The following is a 27,205-nucleotide window of genomic DNA, read 5'->3' on the forward strand; positions in this document are numbered from 1 at the left end:
ACACAAGTATTCACACCCCTGAGTCGATACTTTGTAGAAGCACCTTTGGCAGTGATTACAGCTGTGTGTCTTTCCGGGTACGTCTCTAAGAGCTTTCCACACCTGGATTCTGCAATATTTGCCCATTTCTTCTTTTCAAAATTCTTCAAGCTCTATCAAATTGGTTGTTGATCATTGCTAGACAACACTTTTCAGGTCTTGCCATAGATTTTCATGTAGATTTAAGTCAAAACTGTAAATTGTCCACTCGGGAACATTCACTGTCTTCTTGGTCAGCAACTCCAGTGTAGATTTGGCCTTGTGTTTTAGGTTATTGTCCTGCTGAAAGGTGAATTCATCTCCCAATGTCTGTTGGAAAGTAGACTGAACCAGGTTTTCCTTGTGCTTAGCTCTATTACATTTTCTTTTTTTTTATCCTGAAAAACTCCCCAGTCCTTAATGATTACAAGCATAACCATAACATGATGCAGCCACCACTATGCTTGAAAATATTGAAAGTGGTACTCAGTAATGTGTTTGGGGCTAATCCTATACAACACAAGACTTTTGTATTCAGGATACTTTTTTTGTTTTAGTTTGTTGCAGTATTTGACCTACTTTAGTGCCTTGTTGCAAACAGGATGCATGTTTTGGAATAGTTTTATTCTGTTCAGGCTTCCTTCTTTTCGCTCTGTCAGTTAGGTTAGTGTTGTTCAGTTAGGTTAGTGTTGTTCAGTTAGGTTAGTGTTGTTCAGGTAGGTTAGTGTTGTGGAGTAAATGCAATGTTGTTGATCCCATCCTCAGTTGTTTAAAAAAAAACTCTGTAACCGTTTTAAAGTCACCATTCTTCCTCTTCGGCAACTGATTTAGGAAGAACGGTTGTATCTTTGTGGTGACTGGGTGTACTGATGCATCATCCATTGTATAATGAACCTTACCTTACATGTGGGGCACTGAGATATGAGGTAGTCATTCAAAAAAATCATGTTATACACCAGGGGTGTCAAAGTCAAATGGACGGAGGGCCAAATAAAAAATTTAGCTACAAGCCGAGGGCCGGACTGTTCGAATGTTCATTGAAAATGGCTATACAAATTACAAATGGTATAATTAAATCAAATCGGCGTCGAAAGTCAGCGGCAAGCATACCTATTTTATCAGCCAACTGTGCGCTCGGGAACGCACTGGTAGAGAGCTTCTCTTTCATGGTCTGGCAGCTGGGAAAGTGGCTCAAATTTTCTTTCCGCATCTGCGTCTCCCACAGAGTCAGTTTGGTTTTAAATGCCTTCACTGTACTGTACATATCAGAGATGACACGATCCCGACCCTGCAGCTGCAAGTTCATTGCATTCAGATGACTCGTAATGTCACACAGAAAAGCCATTTCACACAGAAACATTTCGTCTCGGAGTTGTGTTGTGTCTTTCCCTTTGCTGTCCAAGAACAGACAAATCTCCTCACGAAGCTCGAAACATCTTTGAAGCACCTTTCCCTGGCTTAGCCATCGCACCTCTGTGTGATAAGGCAAATCACCATGCTCCGTTTCTAACTCCGTCAGAAATGCCTTGAACTGGCGGTGATTCAAACCTTTGGCTCTGATAAAGTTAACTGTGCGCGTGATGATGCTCATTACATGCTCCATTTTCAAGGCTTTACCGCACAACGCTTCCTGGTGTATGATACAATGATAAGCTGTCAGCTCACCTGTCGCGTTTTCCTCTTGCATCTTTTCCCGTATCTTCGCCATCAGTCCGCTCCTGTGTCCACACATCGCAGGTGCTCCGTCGGTTGTCAAACCCACGAGTTTTTCCCAAGGCAGCTCCATCTCATTTACACATCTTGACACCTCTTCATACAAATCATGCCCCGTAGTTGTGCCATGCATAGGACGTAAAGCCAAAAACTCCTCTGTCACGCTTAGTCTGGAGTCCACTCCGCGGATGAAAATTGACAACTGGGCAATGTCAGAAATGTCGGTGCTCTCATCCACAGCCAAGGAATATGCAATGAAATCTTTTCCCTTTTTCACAAGCTGCTCTTTTAGATTGATGGACAACTGGTCTACTCTCTCGGCAATGGTGTTTCTGCTCAGACTCACATTTAAAAAGAGTTGCCTTTTTTCTGGGCAAACTTCGTCACAAACTTTAATCATGCAGTTTTTGATGAAATCCCCCTCCGTAAATGGCCGGGCTGATTTAGCGATCTCTTCTGCCAAAATAAAACTGGCCTTGACAGCAGCCTGGCCTTGTGATTTGGCTTTTTTGAACAGAGCCTGTCGAGATTTGAGGCCTCGTTTTAATTCCTCTGCCTTTTGTAGCCTTTGTTCCATGTCCATATTCTTGTTTTTGTCCGCGTGTTTCGTTTCATAATGTCGTCTCAGATTATACTCTTTCAGTACCGCCACACTTTCTCCACACAGAAGACACACAGGTTTTCCAGCTACCTCCGTGAACAAATACTCCGACTCCCACCTTGTTTGAAACCCCCGGTTCTCAGTGTCCACCTTCCGTTTTGCCATTTTTGATGGGTATCTGAAAGTTAATTTTACTGTGATGCTGACAACTGCTGTGCCAATAAATATTGAAATGAAGCAGCCTACTGCTCGGTGCGTCACCGTTGCATTGTGGGAAATGTAGTATTGGTGCGTGTAAAAGATCTGCGGGCTGCCGGCTTGCTGCGGTCTGCGGGCCGGTTCTAATAATAAATCAAGATCATCCCAGGGGCCGTAAAAAACCTTCTCGCGGGCCGGATGTGGCCCGCGGGCCTTGACTCTGACATATGTGTTATACACCATTATTGCACAAAGAGTGAGTCCATGCAACGAATGTGACTTGTTAAGCACATTTTTACTCCTGAACTTATTTAGGCTTGCCATTACAAAGTGATTAAATACTTATTGACTCAAGACCATTCAGCTTTATTTTGATTGAATTTGTAAACATAAAAAAAAAAAAAAAAAAACAGAATTCCACTTTGAGATTATGGGGTGTTGTGTGTAGGCCTAGTGAGAGAGAAAAAAATCTCGAAGGAATCCATTTTAAATTCAGGCTGTAACACAACAAAATGTGAAATAAGTCAAGGGGTGTGAATTCTCTCTGAAGACACTGTAGATTGACAGATAGGTGGTGTAGGGCAGCCGTGACTGTCCCCGAAACTACACTTGCGCATGACCGAGAGTAACCTAGCGGTTTTAGCGAGCTTTAGACGAGAGGATTTATTTCGGCAGGCGGCTTGTGTGTGTGTGTGTGTGTGTGTGTGTGTGTGTGTGTGTGTGTGTGTGTGTGTGTGTGTGTGTGTGTGTGTGTGTGTGTGTGTGTGTGTGTGTGTGTGTGTGTGTGTGTGTGTGTGTGTGTGTGTGTGTGTGTGCGTGTGTGTGTGTGTGCGCTGTTCAGTTTGATCATACTTGTGTGAGTGTTGGCTGTACGTTGGAGATCAGCTGACCGGTGCCTGTAGAAAGTCTAATGAAGACACCCCCCCCCTCTTGTCTTCTTCCTCTTCTTCTTCCTCTTCTTCTTCCTCTTCCATCGAACCCTGGGCCACGCAGCTACCAGAGGGATGACCGCTACAGGTCAAGGTATGACCGCAATGCCCATCTGACCATCTCTCTTCCTCAGACCACATGTAGCCACGAGGAAGTGGAGTTTTTGAGACCGACTACCATCCATTCATATTCCGTATCAAATCATCATCAACGTTCAAATATTCACCCCGATAGCTCTCATACCAATTTGAAAACCGAGATCGGGTTTAGCATGGAGATGTAATGGACACTCTCCAGTATTCATTTTGAACCACAGCTCATCTCAATCACCGTTATAGTAGTACCACGGCGTGTGCATTGTACAACAGAGGACACTGTCTCATTGGAATGTTTCACGATGTAGATTCCCAATTCTTATATTGATCCTTGAAATGTATTCGTCTTAAGTTGGGTAATGGAGTTTGATTTCAAGTGCAAGGTCGATCATTTAAGGATTTCAGAATGGTTCTTACGCTGAGTGATACCACACCATAGCTATAGTTTTAAGCTTTGTTTACATTTGAATTTGTTTAACGTTACAAACAATTGGAGTTAATTAAACAAGCTTATTTTGGGCTCTGATGGGATAACGACGCTTGAACTAAGATCGAGGCAAAAGTTATATTCTTCAAGAATCAATGGGTAGATATCATTTATAAGTCCAGAAAAAGATGGAGCAACTGCAGTTTCCCCCTTTTTTTTTTAAAGGAGGAAACCATGATGTATTGTATGTGAGGCTAGCAGCCAGAAAACCCTCCCCCGCCGCAAGGCCCATTTGCAAATGAAACAATCTGGCAGCCAGACTAGTGTTGATTCATCGCCATTGCAATTTCATATATCACAACGATCCAAGAGCGAGATAAATTCAGAGCTGTTGGGTCATTGTGAGTACTGTGTTGAATGAGATACTTTTTTTATTATCTTGTATTGATATGGTACAGCTTTGCTTTGACTTCTGTTGTGCATTTTGGTTGATTTATTTATTTTTTGTTTTTTTTTCAGGCAGAAGTTGAAGTCTTAGTGTCTGAGCTGTTAGGTGCTTTTTATGAACCCACAGCTACATACATAGTTCATAGCGCTCATTGTGTAGTAAACCCATCCTTTCTGCTCGAAACATGGAAGCAAAACGTTTGCAACTGCATTGAATGTGATTTGCAAACGGAGCTTCTTATAAAAACACCTACAGCTCTCAAGATTTAGGTACCAAAACGATCCAGATAATTGCAGTTGATATATTTGATGTTTCATTGTTGTTCCTGTTGATGCCAGCAAAAAAAAAAAGGTTCCTTTGCCCTTTGTTTTGTGTTCCTGCTCCTTCAGTGGTTGTTTTCTTTCCTTTTGATTCTTTCTTTCCCTTTATTTCTGTTCTTTTTGTTGGGTGTTGAATGTGTGTCTCTGCGGAGGAGGTAAGTGTCTCTAACACCACAGTCCTGCTGTGGATCTATCCCTCTGTCCCTTATCGTTCTGCTTCCCGGTTCCCACCACACCAGAGGAGCTCACTGCGTCGCTCAGCCCCACGCCAGGAGGTGTCAGTCCTGCCACAGAGAGCGGCCGCAGTAGCCGGTCCGGCTTTGCCGACGGCGGGAGTGAAGACGGGGAGCGGGCTGGGTCGGTAAGCCCCCAGGCGTCTCCTTCAGCCCCTGAAGCCCCAGTCGAGAGGGACACTCCAAGGCTCTTCTCCCCAGACTCGCTGGGGTCTGAGATGAAGAGGAGCTCGTCAGACAAGGTCTCTGTGGGCCACAGCCTGAGCGACTCTGGGTCTGAGGACGAGGATGAGGAGGACATATGTGTGAGCAAGGAGGCTCCTACCTCGGCCTATGAAGACAGGATCAGTCCTGGGAAGCCTCAGAGTCCTCTCTTCGTGGAAAAGGAGGGGACGAAAGAGCAGGTGGATGAAGAAAAAGAGGAGGCTAGCGACGAGGATGAAGAGGAGGAGAGAACAGAGGTGTCAACGATCCGCAGGAGGCCACGGCGTGAGGTCAGCTCAGAAGAGGAAGAGCAGCAGAAAGATGAAGGTTGCGCCCCTGTCATTCCCGTTGCCATGACCCCGGAGGAAGCCAAGCAGCGCGTCCTATCCTTTGACTACACTGAGCCTGAGGGACACCCCCCTGGTCAGGGCATCCCTGCAGGTTTGCAGAACGGAGGCAAGAGCCCTGACTCCAACAGTGCCGACCATGGATCTCCCTTCTCCCCTAGCACCGCAGCCAACCGGACCAAGGACCAGTCTCCTCTCATCGAGTACCAGCCAGACGCCCGCGATGCGGTGGAGCAGGAGACTGAGGAGAAGGTGCAGGAGGAAGAAGAGGTGCAGGAGAAGGTAGCTAGTCCCCTGCCCATGATTGCTGTGCCCCAGATGGAGGTTGAGCCTGTCCAGAAGGATGATGTGAAGACCTCAAAGGACACTCAAGGCCAATACCTGCAGTCGGCAAACGAGGACGTCATCGCAGCGGTGACGGCAGCTCAGTCGGTGACCAAAGCCAAACCTGCAGAAGCCAAACCTGCAGAAACGAAGCCTGGCAAGCCTGCTAGTGGCCCCAAAGGCGATGCCAAAGGAGGTGCTCCTACAGCAGCCAAAGGCCCGGTCAGAAAAGTGACCGCTAACGCTGTTGCCCCTCCCCCCAAGACCACCGCCGCTAAAACTCTGAAAGCACTCCCAAAAGATGCCGCCCCGCCGGGCGGAAAAGCAAATGCTCCAGGTGCCCAGCTGAAAGGTCTGTTTTCTGTTCTAGTTTATCAATCCCACCTCTCCACCTCCTCCTCCTTTCTTTTCTCTCAGATATTTTCTTCTTCTTACTAGAGCAACACAATAAAGCAGCACCCTTTCTGAAAAACATGCACAAAACGCAAAATGTGAACGTGTTCGGTTGATGAAACGGACTGCTTGTCGCCGTCGCCACCACCGGTTTCTTTCTAGTCTCTTCTTTGTTCAATTCGTTCTCTTTTGAGCTTTCTACTTTTCTCTGTGTTCTGTCTGTGTTTCCAGCCCCTGTTTTAGGTCACTAACCCTCCTGTGCCCAAATTATTTTTTTTTGCTGGCAATGTTTTCCACCCGTCAGCCCCTTTTTGCATGTCACTTGCATGTCTGTTGGGTGTGCAACATCACATCATCGTGACTGTGTATTTATGGGTCACCTTTCCTTCCACCTCCCGTCTTCCGAAACACACACACACACACACACACACACACACACACACACACATGGTATGGTTCACACGTGTATGCAGACACACACACACCACACTCTGGCTACTGTTTCCTGTCTATTAAGTGAGCAGAAAAGTGTAAGTCAGCATTGTTTGTCAGGTTTAATGTAAGCATCCGTGCATACTATCTTCCCCTGCAGTGCAGGTGGTCTCTCACAGAGTGTATTTGTTACACACTACTTCTCATTAGATGGATCACTGGTTCTCTTTTATGCTAATCATCTTTAAGGTTGCCTACATTGCTAATTGTCAGTAATGATCAGATAATGGCTGATAAGCACTCGCACATGGCATGATAAGGAAATGATTCCCGTTCCAAAGGTACATTTTCTGTAAAAGCTTTTCTCTGATTACTGGAGTGTAAATAATGAATCAGTTTAATGGGAACCACCCACTCTTTCAATGCAGCCATTGATAGGCAGGCAATAATGTTTATCTCCTAGCTAACCATTTAAAAGCCTCACGGTCACCACGGAGACTCAATTTCCTGCTTATCCAATAACATGCAGGCCTGACATTAAATAAAAAGGATGGTTTCTAAGCAGTTGCCTGTACCACATTCATTGGCCCTAAAACTAAGTTAGTCCCCCCCTCCCTCAAATGATTAGCTGAGTCCCAGACAGTGTATTATCTCTGATTCTCTGAGTGGACTGATTCGGGGGATCAAAATCAGGCCAAGAGGCTTGAAGTCACTTTTTGAAACTCTAGTTTTTAATAAAGACGACTAACTGTGCTGAAACCTCCCCATGCAGTGTAATGTCAATCCGCAGATCATTTAGAATCTGGGGCAAGTTTCAAATTAAAGTTCAACAAAAGTTTATGGCAAATGTACTTTCTGGCAATTCATTTCAGTTTGCTGACAATTACTATGAAATCCAAAAGCTACTTTAAAGCATCCGGATACAGCCACTAGAGTAGTTAACACGCATCGTCCGTTAGCATTTTCATGCCTGGGATGAATAGGCCATTTAGCTTCAGAGAGTTAGCCTAGCCTAGTGCAGCGAGGTCTCAAAGTTGCTGATGAGACAGGACTATGATATTAGCACTGACTCTCGGTCCCCTTTTTGACCCTCTCTTGCAGCCAAGGCCAGTGCAGGGGCTGGGAAAGAAGCCGCTGAGAAAAAGGTAGGTGATAATTGATGTGTGGACCAGAGGTCTGACCTCTGGAGTGACCTTGAGATATATCGATGCCTGCTGTATCTCAGTGCTTCACTTTACAGCTGCAAAGGCGGTTCCAAACATGTTGGCTCAAATTTGACAGAAACTTTTGCATCTACCATCTGCCTTCAACTGAATGCCCTAAAAAATGAATGTTTTTGCTCTGCAGTACAGCATATCTGCATGCAAAGCCATTCACCAATCACACACACTTTTTGACATATTGAATTTAAGATTTTTACTGTTTACATTTTTTAAAAATGGCTTATATTGGTTTTAATTGTTTGTCTATATCGCTTATAGGTTTTTGTTAAGTTCCACCATCGTAATGCATTTCTTTAAATGTTGTTTGCTTTCACTTTTGTCTTTTCCTTTGTGTTTCATAACACTTTTTTACCACCTTTGGTCACAAGACACCCAACGCCACCACACCTGTCAAAGCATCCACCCCCAAACGACCCTCCTCGGTCCAAACCACCCCCAACAAAAAGCCTTGGTCCTCTTCCTCTGCCCCAGCCTGCAACACTAGCAGGCCCAGCTCAATATTTAAACCCAGTCCAGGCAGTGCAAGAGCCAGAGAGCCCAGGCCAAGGGTAAGTAACACACATGGACAGGTCTCAACTTTGACCACGATCCCAGGCTCAGGCCAGCCTATCCATAGGCTCATAATGCTCAATGGCATTATGACATGAATACCTCAAAGTTCCATGGTGTTGAATGATCTTCTGCAATGCCTCTCCTAAACCCCAAACACTCAGTCAGTTCTTTCCCAAATTAGTCCGGAGTCTTTTGTTTCAACACCGGTTCATCGCTTGTTGTGTAGTTTCAAGTTTTTCCCATTCTAGAAGTAACCGTGCTGTTTGGTTTCCAGACTGGAGATGGGAAGACCGCCAGCACCAGGACACCAGGTGCCAAACCCCAGGGTGCTGGGACCAGGATGCAGACCAAGACCACTGCTGGAGGTCAGTCAGTACTCAGGACATGTTCAACAGATGGTCAACTCTCAATGTGTTCCTTTAAACTCATACAGCAGTGCCTATAATGGGAACACATGAAGCGCAATCACCATTAATCCATTGAGAGTTCCCCAATTCGAGAGAGGTTAACACATGGAGTGTGAGCAGAGATGAGGGAGCACGATAAGGTCAAACTCCATATCCCCATTGAAAAAGGTTCTAACTCTAACAACAGCTTGATACCTTTGCCATCTCTAACATGTGGCAGCTTGACAACTACATTTGCATTCCCAGCACGTTAGATGGTGTCACCACCATTTCCTGTGCTCTCTTTGGAATGGCGTGATGGAGAGAGAAAAATTTACCTAGAAGTGTCTGGGTATTTTGGCTTTAACTACAGGCTGAGCAAAATATCACTGGTGCCTAGTTTCAAAGAATTGAACTTTTGCAGGTCTTGTTCCAGAAAACAGGAGCACAAACACAGATTGGAATAACCTAATCCTAGATTATGTTTCTCCGAACCTTGTAGTTGATTCCCCCAAGACGTCCCAAGACCGTAGTGGCTATAGCAGCCCCAGCACACCCAAGTCCCCCGCCAGCCGGGAGGTGAAGAAGGTGGCGGTGGTGCGGACCCCTCCTAAATCCCCTGGGTCCGTGAGGGGGCGCAGTCCGGTGCCCCTGGCCGCCCCCATGCCCGACCTGAAGAACGTCCGGTCAAAGATTGGCTCCACGGAGAACATCAAGCACTCGCCTGGTGGAGGACGGGTAAGAGCTTGAAACCGTTTTCTTTAGTTTAAAAAAAATGATATGTACGGGTTGAAGGATTTCAGAAACCTTCCCAAAGTTTGCAGGTTTTTCAGAAACCCATGGTAAGAGGAAGAGGAGGTGATGGGAATCTGCCAACAGGAAGTCCTCCAACTGGGATTTCTGGAAAACCCAGGAACTTCTGAAAAGTGGCCTGAAATGTACCCGGGTGCTGTTTTTCTTAGGTATCTTTCTTCCAAGCTTGGGTTGTTTATCACAGGCCGGAATCCACATACCACTCCAGTAATTGGCATTTCAAAGCTTATGTTTGAGTTGTGATCACAAATGGCTTTACAGTATTTGTTGAATATGTCCAGAAAAAAACATGGTTTGTTCCATATTAGTTCCTTCGATGTTTGTAAGAACGCTTTCTCCCTCCTGACTCTTTCAGGTGCAAATAGTTGAGAAGAAGATGGATTTAAGTAACGTTCAGTCAAAGTGTGGCTCCAAAGCCAATCTCAAGTATACCCCAGGAGGTGGCAATGTGAGTAACACAGACGGCATGGCGGTCAAGAGACTGCAGACAGGGACATAAAGACTGGTCACTTGATCATTGATCTGTAACTATTTTGAGATCAGTGCATGCCAGATATCCCTGACCTGTGAAATAAGGACATTGCCTCATGCCTGTAACTTCCGAGGGTGATACATCAAGCTATTGAATTGGTATCTGCGGTGCAGACACTGACCTTGAACTTTGAGGCTATCTTGTAGATAATCTGGTTTAAGCAAATGTCTAAATAGCAGTCAGCAGCAAGATCCACATCGCAGCCTTGCAGCTGCTGCAGCAACCTGCTAGAAAGGTGACATTTCCGCCTCTCCTCTACCTCTTCCAGGTGCAAATTGTACATAAGAAGATCGACGTGTCTAGTGTTCAGTCTAGGTGTGGCTCCAAAGACAATCTCAAGCATGTCCCCCGAGGTGGTAACGTGAGTAACTTGAGGATGAACTCATGGTTTGGTCTTGAGCCTTCCCGCAGTTAGAACCAGATCATGGCCTTGGCCAGAACATAAAGGCTATTCCTTCTCCACTCTCTGCTCCTCCTAGACTTACATTAAATGAGGACTTCGCTAGTTTATAGCTAGATAGTTACTTAAGTTTGAGGAGTTTACAGGCTTTCTTCATTTTTGTTAAACTTGAAATAAATCAACAAAGTGAATGGGAACAACATTTCAAATAAGACGAATGTGCCGAGGTAATTATAGTCTTGAAGTATATGATGCATGTGACCATATTCGACGTAACAAATGAGAGCCCCGCTCTACATAATGTTTTCAAGTAGGAACACTTCTCTGAAGTCTTAACATCTTACAGTTGCAGCACGTTATGAAACGTCCTTTTATTAGTCCAAACGCGAAAACATTCAAAATCACATGTAAAACTATACATGAACAGGTCTTCTAGTTTTAGGACCTGTTCATGTGGAGGTTCAAGCTGGTATCAAGCCTAAATATCTTTGAGATACTGTATTAACTTCTGGTCACCGCCATTTGTCCCCTTGAAGCTTAATGTTTTCATAGTTTTCAAAGACACAACTTTCAAAGCAGATTCCTCATACAGTTGCCTTTTACCGATTCATTCATTACATTTACATTTAAGTCATTTAGCAGACGCTCTTATCCAGAGCGACTTACAAATTGGTGCATTCACCTTATGACATCCAGTGGAACAGTCACTTTACAATAGTGCATCTAAATCTTAAAGGGGGGGGGGGGGTGAGAGGGGTGAGAGGGATTACTTATCCTATCCTAGGTATTCCTTAAAGAGGTGGGGTTTCAGGTGTCTCCGGAAGGTGGTGATTGACTCCGCTGTCCTGGCGTCGTGAGGGAGTTTGTTCCACCATTGGGGGGGCCAGAGCAGCGAACAGTTTTGACTGGGCTGAGCGGGAGCTGTACTTCCTCAGTGGTAGGGAGGCGAGCAGGCCAGAGGTGGATGAACGCAGTGCCCTTGTTTGGGTGTAGGGCCTAATCAGAGCCTGGAGGTACTGAGGTGCCGTTCCCCTCACAGCTCCGTAGGCAAGCACCATGGTCTTGTAGCGGATGCGAGCTTCAACTGGAAGCCAGTGGAGAGAACGGAGGAGCGGGGTGACGTGAGAGAACTTGGGAAGGTTGAACACCAGACGGGCTGCGGCGTTCTGGATGAGTTGAAGGGGTTTAATGGCACAGGCAGGGAGCCCAGCCAACAGCGAGTTGCAGTAATCCAGACGGGAGATGACAAGTGCCTGGATTAGGACCTGCGCCGCTTCCTGTGTGAGGCAGGGTCGTACTCTGCGGATGTTGTAGAGCATGAACCTACAGGAACGGGCCACCGCCTTGATGTTGGTTGAGAACGACAGGGTGTTGTCCAGGATCACGCCAAGGTTCTTAGCGCTCTGGGAGGAGGACACAATGGAGTTGTCAACCGTGATGGCGAGATCATGGAATATCACTGGCCGAGCGTAAATGCAAGCATTGTGATTTGATCTGCATTTCCACCCTATACAAATCAATTCCAACACAATACACTTAAGTTTTCAACATCTGTCTAAAACCTAGACTTTTCTAGAATATGAGAATTTGCTGACCTTATCGCATCACAAGCAACCCAGTCCCCCTCACCAATAAAGCCATTGTTTCCCTCAACGAGTCACGATTACAGACCACTCAGACCAGAGTGGATGGTGCAGCGTAGTGTACAGGTCTGTCAACCAGTGTCCTCTCATTGAGCTGACTAAATGCCTTACAGTAATGGAATGTGCACGTCAGACGTCATTAAATCTGGTTTTTGGATTGACAGCCTTAGTATACAGACCTGAAATGAGATGACCCAGAACGATGAGGGACTTACCATGATTAAATGTGCGCTCAATAGAGCTCTCCACAAAACGATTTGACAAAGTATGAGGAAAGATCCAGCGAAGTAAAATGAATGATTCTATTCGATTTCTATGGACTGATGGGTATTTCCACCAGGTTCATCTACCAGGTTTATCTCTCGGGACTATTGTGTGCTTTGTCATTCCCTAAAAAGAGAAGGATCTGTTAGGTAAATGACGTGAGTTTATGTTGTGTACTGTATGTACAGTGGGCACCAGGCACAGCTGGGATACAATAAGCCCAATTAGACCAATAGAAAAGAGTAGCAGACTAGAGTAGCATCTGAGACTATAAATCTTACTGGCGTCAACTTTCTGCAGAGGGCAACACTAAAACCACCCAGAAAGCCAGGATAAAGGCCTAATCAATCTCTTTAAAAACTTTGATTTCATTCAACTGCAATGGGACACTGGTTTAAGGTTAGGGCTCGTCAGCGACCGTTGTATAGCACCTTGGCCCCTTTTGAGTCCCTGAAAACAGCTGCATGGGTATGGGCATTACAGGGGGCAGGGCATCCTTGCCTGGAGATGCTGTTGCCAAGTTTGTGTTTTTGGTCTGTCTGCCCTAGATCTGTCTCCTCAAATGTGTCTCCGATAACCTGTATGATGCACCCCAATGGCTCTTGTAGTCTCAAACTCTCCAAGTCCAATACGCGGTTCAGTGTCTTGAGCTGAACACCTCGACATCCGTGCTGGTCGTTACCTTGCATGACATGGATGACGTGTATGCAGTAGCGATGAGAAAAAAAAGCAGAACATCATTGACATATGATGGTGGCCCGGTTCTCCTGGTTGGTGTATGACCGTGAGCATGCAGTCCCAGCGGGCAAACTTTGGGGTGGTAAATCCATAATGACGCCATTGTCTGGTTCTAAAAATGTCAGATTACAACCAGTTAAAATCCTCATCTCGTTTATGACAATACCAAGATGTCTGGTGAAAGAGGTCATATTCTGGTCCGATGATTAGTTAAAGGCATCTTTTAGCTGACCAAGACATTGACAAACCGTTTATTATAATCAGAATACAACCTATGACGTCACAAAAGACAGAATTACAACCAGTTTTGCTCGCTGGACTCAACCTGAATCCTGTCAATTGTGATATCTACCTCCAACTCATTGTCCCCTCCGCCACCACCCATCAACCTCCTGTAAATCAATACTGTCTAAGTAGAGATGTAACGTTCAAGGCTTACAACAGAAATGATGAGTCCAGTTTATTTATACTGGTAGCGGTAAATGGATAGTGATTGGGCTGTACTGAGTTGGATGTGGCTGTAGCGTTGCAGTCTTGCTGTAGTTGTGTCTATCTGCCCGGAGAAACAAGGGCTGGGCTTCTGTGCCGTGTGTGTCGAGAATAATGTGATGAAAGCCTGTATCTCTATGCAGCATTGACACCACCATGTGTCTGTACTGCGTAAATACACGTTCAAACTGCATACCAGCAAATCGCTGCATGTTTGGATGTGTATATGTTTGTGTGTATGTAAACAAGTGGGGGTATGGTTGAAATGTCCCCCCCCCCCAGCAATATTCATTTAAACACATAGGCCTATTGTTTTTTATTTTTTCATTTTATTCAAGAGAGTAAACCTATTTCGCTTAGGTTGCTTTGGGGATTTGATTTAGTCTAGATTGTAGTGGAGACTTGTTTTAAATCATGGATGGAGTGATTTTATGAGAGCTCTGGTCATTTGAATTTCATATTCATAAACTCAGCAAAAAAAAAGAAACGTCCTCTCACTGTCGACTGCATTTATTTTCAGCTAACTTAATATGTGTAAATATTTGAATGAACATAAGATTCAACAACTGAGACAAACTGAACAAGTTCCACAGACGTGTGACTAACAGTAATGTAATAATGTGTCCCTGAACAAAGGGGGGGTGGCGTCAAAATCAAAAGTAACAGTCAGTATCTGGTGCGGCCACCAGCCGCATTAAGTACTGCAGTGCATCTCCTCCTCATGGACTGCACCAGATATGCCAGATCTGGCTGTGAGATGTTACCCCACTCTTCCACCAAGGCACTTGCAAGTTCCCTGACATTTCTGGGGGGAATGGCCCTAGCCCTCACCCTCTGATCCAACAGGTCCCCGACGTGCTCAATGAGATTGCGATCTGGGCTCTTCGCTGACCATGGCAGAACATTGACATTCCTTTCTTGCAGGAAATCATGCACAGAACGAGCAGTATGGCTGGTGGCATTTTCATGCTGGAGGGTCATGTCAGGATGAGCCTGCAGGAAGGGTACCACATGAGGGAGGAGGATGTCTTCCCTGTAACGCATAGTATTGAGATTGCCTGCTATGACAACAAGCTCAGTTCGATGATACTGTGACACACCGCCCCAGACCATGACGGAGCCTCCACCTCCAAATCGATCCCGCTCCAGAGTACAGGCCTCGGTGTAACTCTCATTCCTTCGACGATAAACGCAAATCCGACCATCACCCGAGGTGAGGCAAAACCGCGACTCGTCAGTGAAGAGCACTTTTTGTCAGTCCTATCTGGTCCAGCGACGGTGGGTTTGTGCCCATAGGCAAAGTTGTTGCCGGTGATATCTGGTGAGGACCTGCCTTACAACAGGCCAACAAGCCCTCAGTCCAGCCTCTCTCAGGCTATTGCGGACAGTCTAAGCACTGATGGAGGGATTGTGCATTCCTGGTGTAACTCAGGCAGTTGTTGTTGCCATCCTGTACCTGTCCTGCAGGTGTGATATTCGGATGTTCCGATCCTGTGCAGGTGTTGTTACACGTGGTCTGCCACTGCGAGGACAATCAGTTGTCCGTCCTGTCTCCCTGTAGTGCTGTCTTAGGCATCTCACAGTACGGACATTGCAATTTATTGCCCTGGCCACATCTGCAGTCCTCATACCTCCTTGCAGCATGCCTGAGGCACGATCACACAGATGAGCAGGGACCCTGGGCTTCTTTCTTTTGGTGTTTTTCAGAGTCAGTAGAAAGGCCTCTTTAGTGTCCTAAGTTTTCATAACTGTGACCTTAATTGTAAGCTTTTAGTGTCTTAATGACCGTTCCACAGGTGCATGTTCATTAATAGTTTATAATTCATTGAACAAGCAACAGTGTTTATATCCTTTACAATGAAGATCTGTGAAGTTATTTGGATTTTTACGAATTATCTTTACAAGACAGGGTCCTGAAAAAGGGACGTTTCTTTTTTTGTTGAGTTTATAAATATTTTTGTATTATTTAGCAATTTACTTCGATAAACATTTGATAAGATATATAGATTATAAAAGGGCTGTTTTCATGAATGTCAGTCATTTTATGATTACTTTCATCCTCCTGATCATCAGGTATCTTGTCTCGCTTCTCAGGAAAACAGACGTGGGGGAATGTGTAGTAGAGAATATTCCTGTAAAAATTTGAACGAAAAGGTGAAAAGCTGGTAATCCAATCATCTAATCACATATGTGTCCTTACATACATGGCGCGGGTTAAACTGGGTTAGAAAACAGCATTGTATCGTCATAGTTTCTGCATTGTACCCAAGAGGGCCTTTGCATCCAAATGTGAGACCTAGTTGTCTCCTTTAGATTCAAATTTCATCATTATGGCCTGATTTGTTTTTGATAACGATGACTGAATTCCCTGAAATATTCTAGCTATCTTTTCATCATTTTTAAGGACATTCTCATGTGTGGTTGCAATAGATTAACCCCTTTCCCTTTTTCCAACCAATATCTATTAAGGACAATGCTGGAAGCAAGTCTATTCAGGAAGCCATTCATGGCGGTGTCCTTGTCCTTGCATGTGACTGATGCTGACTCATTCTAGATTGTCTCTCTGTATTCTGCCTCCTCGCATCGCCCAACAAGGACCACTCCTCTGGTCTGATTCTATCTATGCTCTGATGATCTCCTTTGTTTCTCCCCATTTGCCATATCCAGGTTCAAATTACTCACAAAAAGATTGACCTCAGCAACGTACAGTCAAAGTGTGGATCGAAGGCCAACATTCACCACAAACCAGGTAATTTATGTCCAGAATAAAACCGTATGGGGACTGAAATGAAACAACATGCAACAGAGAGACCCTGCTCTAACATGGACTACGGTTGAGGCTATCGGTGGTCGATACTCAGCCATATCAACAAATGGTTTTATTGCTCCCTGACGAATGTGAAATAGGAAAATGTGTTGAATATCCTTTGCGGTGCTAAGGAATGCCGCTTGTCTTCATTAGGTGGAGGCAATGTGGAGATCAAATCGGAGAAGTTGGACTTCAAGGTTCAGTCTAAGATTGGGTCCATGGACAACGTTGGTCATGTGGCTGGAGGTGGCGGGAGGAAGGTAAACAGACTCACTATCACTAATGTCCGAATTGACTCGCACATCTTTCAAAAACAATACTTTCATGTTTCAATCTTTCAGAAAAAAACAACAACAACTGTACAAACCTATTACAATCAATGACTAATTTCTATTCTGAAACACTGAATTATTCTGCCCGAATTTTGGAGTCAACAGTCTGCACACAATTCATTGCTAATATTCTCTCTGGCTTCAAATCTCTGAAATCTAAACTAAATGATCACTCGTCTTGCTTGGCAAACTCTTCCTTAGCAAACTGAGCATGCCATGAAACTCGCTTGTAAACATTTCTAAAATGTCACGCAAAAGAGCGATTAACACAGGGTCACATTGATTACTAAGTAGGCCTCTCTCTCTGCATTGCCAATAGGCATACGTCTAAGTGTCATGTACTTACAAAAAGTATTTTTACAAACACTTTTTTATATCAATATTTCATATAAAGCCTAACAATCATAAATACATTTTTATTGCAAATACAAACTTCCCTAAAGATCGCTGTTAAAAAAAACTCTTACCACACATAGTACACGGAGGCCAATTTGAAACTCAATACAGTAAGAAACTGAGGCAGTATTTTCCCTCATCTCGGCACCCAGAACCAAATCAGATACTCAATATTTTAATTCTTAAGCCTATATCAAGAGGTTACATTTCCCCTTGCAATGGCAACTCTGGCGACCCATTCTCCTGCTCTCCTTCCTCTTCTCTTTGCCCAGCATGTTTGGGTGGCAGCAGCTCCTCTCATTTAGCCTGTGTACCCGTCTCTTTAGCTAATCCACTCCATGTCATGTGCCAAAGAGAGGGGCCTTTCTGTCATCTTCAAATATGATCATTCTATCATTAATGAGCTTGAGGAGAACGGAGGATTTGATCCTGATTCGATCACCCTTAGAGCTATCCTCCAATCACAACTATTATGCAAATATTGGAACTTTTTAGTCTCCACAGAACGCGTGAGTAGGGTCTATCTGCAGACCGCGTACTACATGCCGCGCCCACTGCCATTAAGGCTAGGACACCGGCAGTTGAGAGGAGCGCACTTGTTTGAAATGGAAAAGCTCCTCAATAGCTACTGACAAAGAAGAACATCAAGACGAAGCAGCTGCTTTACAAGTGGGATGCACTGTTGAGCGTTACATCCCGAGGGGTTCGTGCTGATTGTATGGAGATGGGGACAGCCGGTTAACAAGGAAAGAACAAGATGTTTGTCAGGAGAAGTGCAGTATTATCATAAGGAGAGAGTTGTACTTGGAATATGGAGGGGAAAAGAGAGGCTGAGGAGGTCTAAGAGAGAGGGGGAGGAATGAAGAGGGTGAGCTTGAGTTGGTTAAAAATAGCTGGGGGGAAAAGGGGATGGTTTGTTAACGGAGAACGGTAGAAAGTGTAGGCAGATTGAGCTGAAGGGCGAAGTATCGGAGGTGGTAGGTGTGGTGACGTTCTCGGAGCCCGAGGCTTGCACCGAGGGTCAGGATAAAGAGTCTGTGACAGTAGGAGTGAAGTTTTATTTGAAAAATTGGACCCTTTTAAAACATTTTTGCTGATTCCTTTGAGGTTTCAGGGTGGGTGAAAACAGAGTTGGGTGCTGTGGAATCGGGTAACCAGAAAGTGGTCTTGTGATAAGTGTATGTGCTTCTGCTGGTCAGAGGGAGCCGGCGCTCTGTGTTAAACGAATGGGGGGGGGCAAGAGATATGAATTGTTTTGTTCTCAAGAAAAGGGTGCCATTGAGGATTGAATACTGGGGTAGCGGTCAATGTGAACGCTGAGCAACTGGAGGGGAAGAATCCCGGTGTTTGATGCTCGTCGTTTGGTGCGACGCAGACAGGGCGGCGCGATTGGAGAAACAGAAGAGTCATTGTCTGCTCTTTTGAGTTTTGATGTTGAGTCTTTACCCGACAAAGTGATGTTAGGATATATAACTTGTCCTGTACGAGCTTTGTGCCGAAAAATTAGATTATGGGATGGAATGTAAATCTCAGAAAATAGAGGTGGCAGCAGCTGCAGAGAGGTATTTGGCTGCGCGAGACTTGACATCAGAAGAGTTACAGGATGTGTTAAGTGGTGGTGTCCCACCCTTTCAGCCTGAAGTAGGACTAAATAGATTTACATAGTGGAGTATGGTATTTATTATTATTTGTGAGTGTAGTGTTAGATGGTCCGGTATTTTTTATTTTAAAAAAAATGTAGAAAGGACAAAATAATTAAGCTCAGTATAAGGGAGTCCAGTCTAGTAGGTGGTGGTAATCCAACATGTATTGGATGCCAACCCCCGTTAAACCTCAATGGAAGTGGGCGTGGCATGTAGTAACAGCAGTCTGCAGATAGACGTTATTGTAACGCATTGGTATCCGGTTGCTGAGCAACCGTTTTTGTTTGTCCAGAAGAAACTAGTCTGTCAAAATTTGCTTGCTCATGTCTAAATTCTCAAACTAAATAATGCAATTCCAACCACAAAATTATTTTAAGCCTCAAAATACAACAACTTGCCTAGCTAACAGCTAAATATTTGTTTTGCTTTGACTTTGTTATTCATTATATTTTCGATGTTCTCATGGAAAATGCTATTTCCAACAACCAATGAGCAACTCCACCGTATATTTGAATGTTGAGATTGCTGAAAGGCCAGTCTAGTTGGCAATGACAAGGAGTGAAATATTAGCTCAAGACTGGTAACGTTACTCAAGACTACCTTTCATTTTCACTCTGATTCCAAGCTGGCACTGCAGACCCATCTATTGCTTATTTTGGTTGTTTCTTTCAGTTTTTAAACAACTTTCATGTATTTTTTATTTTTTTTGTACAGAATCTTTCTTTCATTCAATTATTTTATTTTTTAAATAATTTTTTCATTTGATTTATTTTGTTTGATTTGTTTGTTACGTTTGATTTGTTTTGTTTAACACCAACGCATGTTTTCCATCCATACTGGGTGTGGTATCCATCCATACTGGGTGTGGTATCCATCCATACTGGGTGTGGTATCCATCCATACTGGGTGTGGTATCCATCCATACTGGGTGTGGTATCCATCCATACTGGGTGTGGTATCCATCCATACTGGGTGTGGTATCCATCCATACTGGGTGTGGTATCCATCCATACTGGGTGTGGTATCCATCCATACTGGGTGTGGTATCCATCCATACTGGGTGTGGTATCCATCCATACTGGGTGTGGTATCCATCCATAGAGAGAGAAGGGGAAGGAAGCCAAGGGGGTTTCTGGAGAAGGAGACACCTCCCTAAATAGGGAAGCTCCTATCCCCAGTCCTACTGGCTCCTCCACTGATCCCCCTCAGTCGCCCCGTTCTGAACACAGCCCAATCGAGGGGGCGTCCTGGTAAAGCTAGAAGTCTCCAGTAAGTACACAATGTCTTACTTCAGACCAAAACCCCAAAGTCGCCAAAATTGTCCAGTCAATTGGACGGATCAAGCCACAACAGAGATACTCAACCTTGAAATGAAGGCCTATATTCCCCCTTAAAAAACATGCACGCACCCACACATGGATGCACATGTGCAGCCGAACACACACCCACCCACACAGCATGTCCATAGGACTCCGCACACTGTCAATAAGGGAAATTGTATACATGTCAAGAGCCTTTCAAACTGCAGCATCACTGGTCTTTTGTGATATGCACAACCTCTGTTCACCATTCTACATTCTGATGTCATCACATAGAAAGTATAATACTGGATTTGCACTGATTTGACTTCCACTCATCCCATGTCCAGATTAAGCCTAGTCCTGGACTAGAATACACCTATAATGGAAATTCTCCATTTAGAATTGATTTTAGTCCAGGACTAAGTTTAGTGGGAAACCTGGTCCCGAAGGTTTACACAGACACAATCCATGAATGATGCATAATTACACATGAAAGATTTGTCTCATCACTGTAGGTGCCCTTGCTCGCCATTCACTAAATGTATCAATCTCCACTCCTGCAGATTGAAAGCCACAAACTGAGTTTCCGTGAGACGGCGAAAGCTCGCACCGACCACGGAGCGGAGATTGTCCCCGTGGAGATCATCGCAGGCGGCTCACCCGCCCGTCTTCTCAGCAACGTGTCGTCCCCTGGCAGCCAGAACATGACAGAGACGCCGCCGCTATCCATGCTTGCCGACCAGGTCTCCGCCTCCCTCGCCAAGCAAGGCCTGTGATTCGACCACGTCCCTCCCTGAAAAAGCATTGTAGGTTACCAAGGGAACCAACCACGCGATAAAAAAAAAGAGAAACGAAGAGAAAAAGAAGCACCTCACTCACTCTCCCTTCCTCCTTGAAATTCAAAGTCGCTCGCAGGATTTTCCGACCGGGGATATCAGTCAGGGCAAAGTGGTCCGTTAATGGACAGCCGTTTATGGTCTTGATAGTTAGATGGACACAGGTAATGAAAGCATATACGTGAAAGAAACGCAGCATTATTCTATACCCATAAAAACACAGACAGGCCTTGTTATAAAGACATTTACCATACTTTCCATTTACAGTGCAATGAATTGGGCTGCTCAATTTGAAAGCAACTGCTCCGCATGAAAATATTGCACATTTCTTTGCTTATTGCCATGAAGTGGATGTTTGAATTTGCCCATTTTAAGCCTTAAAATGTGAAGTAGCCAAAGCCTCAAATCTTTTCTCCACTAGAAAAGATCAGCTAAATTAAAGTGACACTGTACTATACCATTCAAATGATACTAAGTGCCAAATAGACTGTTGCCCTTTCGTGCTTAAAAAACTCCGATATTCCCCAGTTGAGAAATCCGCAAAGATTTATTTACGGTATAATGAAATTCGAACGTTGTCGTAAACAGTTGCTGTGATGTAATTAATAGCGTGTAAGTAAGGCAAATTGACTCTGCCTTTGAGATGATTAAAATAGACATTGTTTGTGAAATGATAAAATAAACCATTTTCATGAGGACAATTACAAGTCTATTACCCAGAATATTTAACTTAAGAGTTAAAGCCCATGGCCTGTTCAAAACATTTCAAGGAGGATCCCATTGCTGAGCAATTAAAATCAATTATAAACAATGAATTATGGAGTAATGGAGCCACATTGTGCACGTCAATCAATTGGATAAGATTGCTCATTTGAAGTTGAGGGGTTTTTGTGTGTATGGTATAGTCTACGTGCAGATATTTTGGTGGTATATCACCAATCCTCACCAAGTTTCTTCTCAGCAGTGAGTCTGGATCTGAGTACCTCCCCGTTGATTTCTCGAACGGATATCCATTCTAGACCATCTGATTGGTCCAGAGCCAGAACACACCTGGGTATAGGGGCGTTATGAAATTTCATCATTGGCTTTGATACTCCGATTGGTTAGAGATTATCCAATCGCAGATTACTTTGTTTTGTACAACACCCCTTATTTTGAAGTCAACAACAAACGACTTGAATGATGGCTGTCTCAGACTGCAGTATGTAGGAATGATTGCGCAGCGGAATAATTCAGTTTGAGTGGTCAGGCAATAGAAATGCCACTGCATTCCCACAACACACATGCCTAGAAAAGTCTCAATTTTACCTGCATGAAATTCAAAGCCTAATACAGGATGTGCTCCAAATCTCTACCCTACTCCCAGTGTGCACTTGCACACTCTCTTTATCAAAGATGATCAAATGACCACCCCCTACCTACCCACAGCACACTACTTACGACGTGAATTTGAACTAAAGTAAATATTTCTTCGCAACGATAGAGCACTCTTCTTTTTTTTTACGCTGTAGATCTAACCTTATGTTGCGCACTTTCTTTCCTACTAGTAGCCCTATTCTGTGGATGTAAGACATATTCAACTGCTATTTATGAATGCTTGTAGATGTACCTGCTGACACCCTGCTATTATTTTTTTATATTCCCGACCCTCACGATGCATTCTTGTTTTTGAAGGTAGTTTTTACACACTGAAGTTCTCAAGTTGACCACCACTACATGTGTGTGAATGATAATTGTCTGGCTTTCCTCCTCATTCCTCATGGTCAACATGAACATTATGTAATGTGCTGAAAATATATGAAAAGGGGGTTAAGCGGATATTAATTGTTACGATTGAAGAAATCTATTCAAGGTAAGACATGTAAGCATATTAACTACCGAAAGCCCCCAAAATACTCAAATCAAATGCTATGTCACACGCTTCATAAACAGGTGTAGACTAACAGTGAAATGCTTACTTATGAGCCCTTCCCAACCACGCAGAGAAAAATAAAGAATGATTAACGGTACCAGTGCAGTCGACGTGCAGGGGTACATATAGGTAGGCATACTAAGACTGATATTCACGTTAGACCGTTTGAGAAAAGGTACCATTAAAACAACCCTATGCACCTTGAGGTGGTGAATGATGTCCCGCAAAAGTGTAAAGCTGTTTTTTCCAAGTTAGTATTTTATTTCGAAGCTGAAAATTGAAATGTCATGTCACTCTTCTAGTTTTTAAATTAATCTGAGGGAGTGGTTTACTATTCCGAAAGGACAGCATAACCGCATTGTATTCATTAAACCTTTTCTTAACTGACATTTTAAGCAAACTGGTAATTGTATTGTAATTAAATCTGTTGCGACAAGAGGGGAAGAAAGTTGGTGCAAATGATGTTTAGGACTTAAATGTCATTAATTTAAGGGAAGGAAAATGGTAATTTGGGGCTTTTCAGTGTGGTAAATATATTTTCCCTTTTGCCTCAAAGGGAACAATGATACAAGTTAACTAGCTTCTATCCAACCCATGTCCCGTTTTGTTTATCCTTCTCTGCCGAGTTTTTATTTTGACAGTCGTGATTGTCCTTGTGATGTGCATTTTATTAATATTTGGTTTACACTGATACTTGTTGCTGTAAACGTGGATTAGGAAATAAAGTCAGTATTGGAACAGCAATGTTAAAGGTTTCTTCTTTCCATTACATTTGTGATGTGTTTCAAAGAATGACAGGGGTATTTCCTGTCACACTGACCTTGTTTGTGAAATATGCAAGGGCCTTACACATGTAGAACTTAGAAGCTCATAGGGAACACAAGGACACAGTTGATACAATATATTTCACTTTTATTTTGAGAAGAACACGCTGCCTGCCCGTCGGATTTGTCAATCCATAAACTTTTTTTTTTGCCTCTGCATAAAGAAAGTGTTCAATATAGTGTATTTGTCGTGGCTTCTCCCTATACAATCAGGACAGCTACAGCCTGAACATCAAACACTGTTTAATTATTTACAAAATATACTCTTTTTGTACAAACTATTACATGCTAAAGGATATACCAGACTCACCCACCCCCATTCATCACGTTGGAAATTCTAAGTACGAAAATAGCCCAGACAATATATCGGCTTTTCAACGCTAGTCAAACCCTATTGTACATCGAAACAGTTTCTGCCTGGTGGGTCCTCCGATCCCCACTCACAGACAAAAAACCGTAGTGGATAGGCGGGACTTCTGTGAGAAGAAAGGGATAGGCATCGATGGTCCCTAGAAAGAGTTCGGTTTGTCTTTCGGTCGGTCTGGACAAGACAGACTCCTGTGGGAGAATTATTCACCAGGGAAGGCCTCACATTACCTCCTCGAAATGAGACAGCAGAATCAAGGAAGGTAGAGACAAAAAGGCTCAACTGAACAGTGATGTGAATGATCCCCCGCACAATTTTTTACTTGCGAGGCTCAAACAACTCAAGACATGATTCCATATTAGCGGTGATTGGAACAAGAGCAGGGCATTGGTTGGGGCAATCGTAGGTTTAGCAAACTAACATGTGGGTTTGACTGCTGGGGCAGAGCATGAATCAGACGCACAAAGTGACCAAGTAGAAACGGCCAGGCTCAAATGGACTCCAACTGAAAGCCCTACATAGCAGGTGGGTGGGTGATAGCCACAACCTTCTGACGTAGTGACTCAAACATAAGCCTCTTTAGAGGCTTTCTGTACAATACTCCACTTCATCTGCAGGGAGGGACAAAGCGGGGGTGCTGGGAACTGATGGCAGAGTTCAGTAGGTACCAAAGGAATATAACGGGCAGGATTTACCTGGACTTGTCCACCATTTCAGAACATTTTGTTTGCTCTAATGAACACAACCCATACTTAGTTTTGTTTTGCACTGTTACATGAAAATCATTTGACTTAACCAACATGACATTTGAACCCCCAATAAGACTCAAGAGCTTGAGTGATTTTAATCCAATTGTGGAACTGCATTGACAATCCAACAGGTACATTGACATCTGCCTTGTGCAATTCCAAAAACAGATAGGGACAAAGGACCGAGACAAATGAGGTACATTTACATATTTTTGTCTCATGTTTTCTTTTACTATACTGAGTGACATGAAATTGCATGGCAATTCTGCATTACAAGCTGGAAACATTGCATCGGATGTGAACTACTGCAACCCGTGTCAATAGCTAGGGTACAGAAATGTAAAGTGGAGCGAATAATGAAGGGCCTTGAATCCAAGATGAAGTCAAAATACTACATTCAAAAACAGAGGAACTTTCTTTGTAATTGGAACCCGACTGCACACTTTTAAGTGATTTCTTGCACATTATCCAAACCAAAAATCAGAAAAGCGTGAAATAACAGCACGCACACCACATCGAAAATGAAGACAGAAATTCAATATGCACAGTTGAACAAAGACACCGAAATCAACTCCATTTCTATGTAAGAGAGGTGATGCGTCTTTTTCTGCCGTTATACTAGTGAACATATCCAAATGATTATTTATTTGCTTCACTTTTGGCTTGGCTGTTTGAAGGATCTATTCAAACTAGTGTATGTGTAATCTCATATTGAGGGTGGTATTACTTGCTGTGCTAATTTCATACACCGCCCCAACAACCACGTGTGCCATCAGTCTATGTGACGGGGTTGAGAGGAAATATATTATTAAACCTATATGTAGAAAACAACTATACCAATGCAGACAGGGAGGAAAGGAAAGCAGACAAGACATCAAGGAAAATGGCAAACTGATTACTACTACAGCTCTGGGAAACAAGTGCATAAAGGAACATTTCCCATTCTCTGGGGCTCTTTATTAGGTTGATTCAAGGGGACAACATAACAAGCTATGACAACAAGGCATTGCTGTTTTGTGTTGTACTCACTCCATTTTGCACTGACATAGGGTGGTGGGGAATAGAACGCTACAAAGGTACACACACTGCCTGAGTTGCTGCTTAGCGCTCAGCCCATTGGCCCAGAAACAGGAAGCGACTCTACGTCCTGCTCATCACAAATTCAGCTTTCAGTCTAATTTCTCTCCTTTTTCTCCCCATTCACTTTTATATATTTGTTCATTTCGGTGACCAAGAAAAGAAAGAACAAAACTGATTTCTGATGGGGGTCTCTGTCTGTGTTCACTAAAAACTGTGAAAGAATTTGACTGATGTTTGAATATCAAACAACAGGAGTCCATTATTCCATTGTTGATGTGGTTCTTGTTTAGAGTCTTGTGAGAGAAAAAAAAGTGACGAGTCCTTTATGCGGGGAGAGCCTTCATTCATCGGTGGGAGGGTCTGGTGAGAGTGGTGGAGGCGGAGGGGGCTTTCTGCTTGCTGCTGTCGTCAGGGGGAAGCGGCGAGGGGGAACCCCCGGTGTCAGACTCCGATCTGGACGAGCCTGTCTTGCAGCCGGAGATGTGGCGCATGGTTCTGTAGGGGCGCTCCTCTGTGTTCCCTGGCTGCTCCTCGGGCTCTGGCGGCGGGTCCTTCTCCAGGGGGAAGCTCCTCCGGTCCCATGGGTGTACTGGGATGGGAACCTGGCGAGGGAGAGAGGAAACTCACGTCAGAGACTGGACACTATCACTCACTTATCAAAGATTATCGGTCTGTGTATATTTATACCCAAAGAGCTGGTGCCTACTCATATGTCCTCTACAATCTGCAAAAGTATTCACAAAGACGACATGCACACTGATTAAACACCTGACGTGTGTGAACGTGTGTATTGTACGAAAGTGTATGTGCTATGATGAGCCTACCAGTTCTTCGTAGGTTCCGTCAGGCGTGGAGCAGCGCGTGTCTTCGTTGGAGAGCAGGCGGTAGGAGTCCCTGGATCCTATAGGGGTGTAGGAGTACCCTCCTGCTGTGTAACACCCTGGGGCGTAAGGGTAGGACTGCAGGTCGGGGCTGGCCGGGGAGCAGGGGGAGGCAGCGCTGCCGTAGTCCGGCAGGGCGTGGAAGTGGGCTGTGTCCGGGGAGGAGGGGTTGTTGCAGCCCAGAAGGGGAGTGGTGCGACCGTCCGACCGGCCACTGACATATGAACTGGAAGGGGGGGGGAAAGAGGGGAGTTAACTTGACATGAAGAACATAAAGTCTTCAGCTTGACTTCAATTGAACAGAAAGGAGAACAATAGCCTTAAGTACAGAAACCTATCATCTAGATTCTAG

General features: G+C 44.2%; 2 protein-coding genes across 16 annotated transcripts in view; one reads left to right on the top strand and one right to left on the bottom strand.

Annotated features, from left to right (window-relative positions):
- The window catches only part of maptb (microtubule-associated protein tau b), a 45,141-nt gene extending 21,445 nt beyond the window's left edge, over positions 1–23,696 (top strand). For 2 of the 12 annotated variants that reach the window (XM_046304957.1, XM_046304958.1), the window contains 9 exons: positions 3,524–3,553; positions 7,785–7,828; positions 8,275–8,454; positions 8,733–8,823; positions 9,347–9,582; positions 10,013–10,105; positions 16,391–16,472; positions 16,686–16,792; positions 20,768–23,696. In XM_046304957.1, the coding sequence (XP_046160913.1) occupies positions 3,524–3,553; positions 7,785–7,828; positions 8,275–8,454; positions 8,733–8,823; positions 9,347–9,582; positions 10,013–10,105; positions 16,391–16,472; positions 16,686–16,792; positions 20,768–20,980 (1,076 nt within the window). In that variant the 3' untranslated portion in view covers positions 20,981–23,696. Of the gene's footprint in view, positions 1–3,523; positions 3,554–4,989; positions 6,678–7,784; positions 7,829–8,274; positions 8,455–8,732; positions 8,824–9,346; positions 9,583–10,012; positions 10,106–10,457; positions 10,620–16,390; positions 16,473–16,685; positions 16,793–20,767 lie in introns of those variants that run through there. The other 10 variants (XM_046304961.1, XM_046304963.1, XM_046304952.1 and 7 more) reach the window with 7 other exon arrangements.
- Positions 23,697–23,847: 151 nt separating this feature from the next.
- kansl1b (KAT8 regulatory NSL complex subunit 1b) overlaps positions 23,848–27,205 on the bottom strand; it is an 83,964-nt gene continuing 80,606 nt past the window's right edge. For all 4 annotated transcript variants that reach the window (XM_046305091.1, XM_046305088.1, XM_046305090.1 and 1 more), the window contains 2 exons: positions 26,797–27,079; positions 23,848–26,574 (listed from right to left, as the gene is read on the bottom strand). In XM_046305091.1, the coding sequence (XP_046161047.1) occupies positions 26,317–26,574; positions 26,797–27,079 (541 nt within the window). In that variant the 3' untranslated portion in view covers positions 23,848–26,316. The remainder of the gene's footprint in view (positions 26,575–26,796; positions 27,080–27,205) is intronic.

The sequence above is a fragment of the Oncorhynchus gorbuscha genome, linkage group LG16 (assembly GCF_021184085.1).
Source record: "Oncorhynchus gorbuscha isolate QuinsamMale2020 ecotype Even-year linkage group LG16, OgorEven_v1.0, whole genome shotgun sequence".
NCBI classification, from domain to species: Eukaryota; Metazoa; Chordata; class Actinopteri; order Salmoniformes; family Salmonidae; genus Oncorhynchus; species Oncorhynchus gorbuscha.